The sequence below is a fragment of the Engraulis encrasicolus genome, chromosome 13, assembly GCF_034702125.1.
Source record: "Engraulis encrasicolus isolate BLACKSEA-1 chromosome 13, IST_EnEncr_1.0, whole genome shotgun sequence".
NCBI lineage: Eukaryota > Metazoa > Chordata > Actinopteri > Clupeiformes > Engraulidae > Engraulis > Engraulis encrasicolus.
In genome coordinates, this window is record NC_085869.1 from 27,621,472 (window position 1) to 27,628,210 (window position 6,739).

General features: G+C 44.8%; 1 protein-coding gene across 1 annotated transcript in view; it reads left to right on the plus strand.

Moving 5' to 3' along the window:
• Window positions 1-794: 794 nt before the first annotated feature.
• Window positions 795-6,739, plus strand: part of tfg (trafficking from ER to golgi regulator) — an 18,850-nt gene continuing 12,905 nt past the window's right edge. Inside the window, exons 1-3 of the mRNA XM_063213600.1 lie at window positions 795-910; window positions 3,625-3,809; window positions 6,285-6,368. Of these exons, the coding sequence (XP_063069670.1) occupies window positions 3,626-3,809; window positions 6,285-6,368 (268 nt within the window). The 5' untranslated portion in view covers window positions 795-910; window position 3,625. The remainder of the gene's footprint in view (window positions 911-3,624; window positions 3,810-6,284; window positions 6,369-6,739) is intronic.

Sequence of the window (6,739 nt, forward strand, 5' to 3'; positions counted from 1 at the left end):
TGGAGAGAGAGAGAGGGAGAGAGGGAGAGAGAGAGAGAATAATCTAAAAATAAGAAATACATCTCTACAAAGGTGCTTTAGGTGTTTTCAATAGGCCTACTTGCAAGTATTCCCTTGAGAACAGATTTACCTTTTCGGCTCACTATAGGCCTAGTCAATGCTCCCGACAGGCCTTCCTCACGATGATTGAAGCGATGTTATTCGGATGTGGAGTGCAAAATGTGTGATACGTCGTTTTATGTTATGGTCTGGCCCACTTAAGATCAAATTGGTTTACGTCCTGATGTAGGTCTTCAAGGAGAACACACATACTATCATGACTACACAACTGCCCCCCTCCCCCCAACACACACACACACACACACACACACACACACACACACACACACACACACACACACACACACACACACACACACACACACACACACACACACACACACACACACACACACACGCAAATGGTTTAAATAGCTATTCATCTCAGTTTGTTGGCTTTATCTTGACACGCCCAAATAGGCCTACACATTAGGATAGATTAGATGAATGAGCAGACTGATTGGTGATGATGTGGATATCTTCAGTGTTGATAGGATGTTTACTGCAAAACAAACTCACTGAGAATGGGGAGTATTGGCTTAAATAGGACACGTAGTATGCCTAGATGAATGCACCAAGGGCCACAAAATAATTACAGGACTTTGGTTGACAGTCACAATCATCGCTTGTGTGGCAGTGCGCCTGCGCAGTGTGCTCCGTGTGCCACGTACAGGGCGACGTAGACAAACCGAGACACTTCCGGATGTGCAGCAGAGGCTGAGTGATTCAGTCCTGGGTTCAAGGTTTTCGCGGAGTCGGTCCTGCATCCACGCCTGAAGTTACTGCGGGGTCGAGTCCACTGAACAGTCAGGTAGGTAAAACACAGCACTTACGCTGGGTTGTTTTTGTTCAAATGGTGGAAATTGGTGCACAGAAACTGGGTTACTGGCTAGCCTCGTTAGCATGCTATGATAGGTAGCTAGCGTTGTTAGCATGTAGAAGTGGGACAGGCGACAAGTGGCATCGGCAGTCCCTCTCCTGTCACCGCTTGACGTGTTGTGTGCAAGCCGCTAAACGGTCAGGGATTTTTTGTTTACGCTCAAACTGTCAGATGTAGGAAATGTCATGTGCACGGAATGCGTATGGCAAGCCGGTATAAGAGATGCGCTCCACTACAATTTCGTGGCAGGAAGTCAGGTTTGGAGCTTGCGACTGGAAATGGCCCAGCTGATCATTATGTGGCAAGGCAAAGCTTCCTGTTAGTGACACAGTGAAATGAATGCTCATGAACTACTTGGGCTAATTCCTAGCAGTTACTCTTCAATTTAAATGGCACCAGGGATGAGTTGGCTTGAATAGAGTCTGCATTCACTGACGACAGGCCGTTGTTCTGCTGATGGCTTACAGGGGATTATGTGCCCCGGTCGTGAAAGACTGTTTGTCTGTTTTCAAGTTGCACAACAGCTGTACTGATGCTGCATGATTTGAGGAAAGTCCGTGTAGCTTCTAGGTCAGCTGAGTTAGCTCTGCCGCTAGCTCTAGCTGCCGGTCGGTGGCTAGCGAGCTGTCTGGAAGGAATCTGTGCCAGTTAGCGGTGGAATGCTAACTTAAGCTAACGTTTGGCTTTGCACTGAAACCTCGCCCAGTTCAACTGCGCAGTGACATGTTTACGCACATTCCTGTATCCCGACGTGGTTTGCAGTTAAGGGAAATGACAGCTAGTGTAAAGGAGTTGTTTTTATTGAAGCCATTGGGGGACTGCGTCCACGTATATTTTTACAACTTCATTTACCCTAAATGGCAGCTAGTGTCGCAGTTGATGTTTGCTCTGCGATCTGGTGGTCTGTGGCATCGGACGTCAGCTGATTTGATCAGATCAGAAACTGACGGGCGACGACTGGACAGGACATCCCCGTCGATAACAGTTTTAATCTACTATAGCTATTGGTACGACGGCCACTGTCTCTGGTCTTAAATGACACACGTGAGGTCAAAATGGGTGTGATTCCATTCCAACAATGCCACTAATTCAATCAGATAAAGACGGTTTCCGGATGAACTGTTGCAGTGTTGGCCTACCTCTTTCATGTGTCAACGTTTATCAAGTAGGATAAAGGTTAAAACACACACACACACACACACACACACACACACACACACACACACACACACACACACACACACACACACACATAGTAAGAGTCAGTCAGTAGTCCATATCATCTTGTCCACATTGGCCTTAGGACTTTGGCTCTCATGTACGCAGAGAAAGTAGGCTAATGCACTGGTGAGCAAGCACACACTAATTGCAAATTTGTGTGTGCAGACAGTAGAGCTAGTAGTACAATACGGTGCAGAGACATGACACTACAGTACATTGCTTTGCACTTAGCTGATGCTTTTATCCAAAGCGACTTAGTTATTTGAAGTACAGGTATTGGTTACAGTCCCTAGAGCAGGGTGGGGAACCTTTTTCCTTCGAGGGGCCACTTCAAATTCCTCCAAGGGCCGTTTAAGTCCTCCAAGGTCTGTACTATGAACACAAACCAGGATTTCCCCCTGCACTGTAGGCTTATATTGAAGGCAGTCACCTTTTAAAACCGACCCCACCTTCTCTACATCCCCTGAAATATAACTTCATTGTATTGCTAATATAATTTTTAAGATTCCTTTACAATACATGTCCTATTTCATCTGAAGCTGCATAACATTAAAGTTATACCGGGGACCGGAAAAAAACGGCCTCATGGACCGTAAACGGCCCTCGAGACATGGGTTCCCCACGGCTGCCCCTAGAGCAACGTGGTGCTGTGCCTTGCTCACGGGGACTTCAACCATAGATGGAAGTGTAGGGAGAGACGAGGGTAGGATTCAGGAGTTTACAACAGTCTGCACGCAGACACAGGCAGACAGTCAGACAGGGGATTTCAACTGTGCAGACAGACAGACAGACAGACAAGTGTGATTGTAATGATGTGCTTGCAGGCAGACAGATAGACAGGGGATTGTAACTGTGTGCCTGCATGTAGACATGAACTTGAAGGGATGTTGTGCATGCAGGCAGACAGGTGTTTGACAGGGTGTGCAGAAGCAGGCAGACAGACAGGGGATTCTAATGATGTGGCCATCAGTAGGGTTGTGGGTGCGCTCTGATTGTGACATCAACGAGTCTGGCTCTATGATGTAGCGATCAGAGCCCCAGTTTAGTACCCCCGCTCCCCGAAGGTCAGGGTTCAGTAAGGTCATAGGAGGCGCAGCCAGCTGTGTTAGCCATACGAGGGACCCCAGGATAGACAACCCTGGTGTGAGGGACCCCAGCATGGATTGTGGGGCATCTTGGAATGGGAGAAGTATGGTAGGTGGTTTGTAAGGAACACCAAGAGTGTGTGTGAAGCGTATAGATCCACTTTCGGAAGGGGAAGGCAGTGTTTCCAAGTAGCCATCACTAGACTTGTGGCTGCACTCTGACTGTCTGATAAGCTGATCATCAAGGCTCAGCAGCTTGATCAGACGCATCTCTAATCTAAAACAATAATTGTATTCAACTCTACTCTATTCTACTCTACTCTACTCTACTCTACACAGTATGAATGGGCAGCTGGACCTGAGTGGTAAGCTGATCATCAAGGCTCAGTTGGGTGATGACATCAGACGCATCCCGATCCACAATGAGGACATCACCTATGACGAGCTGCTGCTGATGATGCAGAGGGTCTTCAGGGGACAACTGCAGAGCAGCGACGAAGTCACCATCAAGTACAAGGACGAAGGTACACACACACACACACACACACACACACACACACACACACACACACACACACACACACACACACACACACACACACACACACACACACACACACACACACACACACACAAACACACACACACAGTGACAAAGTCACCATAAAGTACAAGGATGAAGGTACACACACACACACACACACACCATCAAATACAAGGACAAACGTACACACAACATCGAATACAAGGACGGAGGAACAACCTACCTTTGATAACTTTTAACTGAACTTTAAAATTTGGTTTCGGTGTTCGGCCAAGAGATTAATTATTATTTGGTTTTGGTTTCGGCCGCAAAGTTTCATTTCGGTGCACCTCTATGACCAATACCCTGTAATTAAATAACTGTAACTCGCTTAGGAGAAAAGCATCAGCTAAGTGTAATGTCATAATAATTAAATCCACACCATGAAGGGGTCTGCCATCCCATCAGTCTATCATTGAACCGGACGGCATCAATAACTGAATGGTTTTAATGCATAGTAATGCATGCCAAGAATTTAAGTCACCAAGATCAGAAAACGGCATGGATAAAAGCCAAAACCCGATTATTTAACTCAAAGGGAGGAGTTTTAAAACCATATTTCCAAAAATGTTGGACTGTTCCTTTACACAATAGTCAAAAACCAACACTGCGATAGTGAGGTCCATTATTTGACACATACAAGGAATAGTGAGGAGAATTACAGCACACAGTAATGGAAGAGAAAGAGAAGACATGCACACATACACCACACTCCTCCTCACCGCTGTGATCTATGGGGCTTGGATACACGCTGATTCCCACATGGGACTTTGATGTAGATCAGGTCGTGTGTGTGTGTGTGTGTGTGTGTGTGTGTGTGTGTGTGTGTGTGTGTGTGTGTGTGTGTGTGTGTGTGTGTGTGTGTGTGTGTGTGTGTGTGCGTGTGCGTGTGCGTGTGCGTGTGCGTGTGCGTGTGCGTGTGTGTGTGTTTTCCATGTAGACCAGGTCACAGCAGTATGTTGGTCTACACAGCAGTACTGACAGCTGTGCCACTCTGCAGATTAACAGTGTGTGTGTGTGTGTGTGTGTGTGTGAGGTAGAGATAGAGATGCCACCAGTAGTCCCTCCCCTCTTGTAAGGCCCATGGCATGACAGGGCAGCCCCTCTGTAAGCTGTGAGTGGGTGCACGCGTGTGTGCGTAGGGTATTAGAGATGTAGCTTATAGAGTGGCAGACTGCATAGTAAAGTGGGTCATGATGAGGGCCGCCCGGTGTGGAACACTCCCAGCAATGTGGAATGTCCTCCAATACAGTACATCAGCGATTCTCAAACTGTGGGCCGGTGCCCAGTTTGTGGGCCTTCAAAGTATTACAAGTGGGCATTGAGATATTTTTTCTAAAAATAAAAATGATAATTGTGTGTGTGCCATGGTTATCTATGTTTCTGAGTTGGATTGTTTATTGGGTCAGAGATGGGCCCATACAGTACATCCGTCATTATTATTTTGCATTGGCTTGTGTAGTTAGAACATTAAAGGGCTATGCCACTATTTTGGGGCTTAATACAGTAAAAATCGTTGGCCAGGGTTTAGAAAGGTGGTAAAGTGTCTTATTTTTCATGTAAGCCATTGTCTTGCTTTAAGACAAGTTAAAAGAGGGAGCATGTCGCTGAGCTAGTGAAAGTCAATGCATCCGTGTAGCAAGCGTTAGCTACATACTTCTGCAATGGCCTGTTTGCTATACTGCCCTACAAAGTCAAAATGCAGTTACTAAATATTTTGTCAACATTGAGTTTAGACTGAAGATGTTCTTCATTACCAGCAATATTTTGCATTGGTCTGTGCAGTTAGTACATCGCCATCAGTATTCTGCATTGGCCTGTGTGCCACAGCAGGGTGTCTTAACTGGTGGGATGGAACTCAAAAGGGTCGCTGAGGGGTCTTGGGTGGGTCACGGAGCTGTAGCGTAAAAATGTATGAATACAGAACCTTTTTATTGCCTGTCTCAAAATTGAGAGAATATACAGTAATGGATGACTTGTCATGTCAAAGAGATTGTGAAACATTTTTAATAATCCTCTACTTCATACTAGTTGATGGACAAGTTGTATGTCAACATAATGATGCAAAACATTCTGTATGCAAAACATGCTGCAAACTGTATGCAAAACATGCTGTATGTTTGATATAATGTCAAAACATAATGTCCTTTGCCATTAGTATTCTATTTGGGCAATTACTTTTCAAAATGTGAACAGATCTTTTTTTAGACATTTTTATGCCCTTTTTTGTGGTTATTGAGGACAGGAAACGAGTGGGACCGAGAATATGGGTCAGGGTTGGGACATGACATGGGCATGCAAGCCACAGCGCCCCCCAATGGGTGAACAGATTTTGACCAAATCTCTCTGTCTGTCTGTCTGTCTGTCTGTCTGTCTGTCTGTCTGTCTGTCTGTCTGTCTGTCTGTCTGTCTCTAGACGATGACCTCATCACCATATTTGACAGTTCTGATCTCTCCTTCGCCATCCAATGCAGCAGGATACTCAAGCTCACACTCTTCGGTAAGACACACACACACACACACACTAGGACTGTAACGATAGACCCAACTCACGATTCGGTTTGTATCACAATATATGACCCGTGGTTCGATATGTGCCAATGATTTCAAATAAAACAGATAAGAAAAAAATGGGAAAAAAGAATAGAAGAAGAACATTAATTATACTATATATATATATATATATATATATATATATATATATATATATATATATATATATATATATATATATGTATATATATATATATATAAACTTTGTAATCAGTTATTTTTTGCATTGACCTGCCTACATTAATTTTGTAGGTTTAGTAAATGACGTTGCAGATATAGGCTACAACTGCAACCTGTTCCCCAGGTGTTGACATCAAA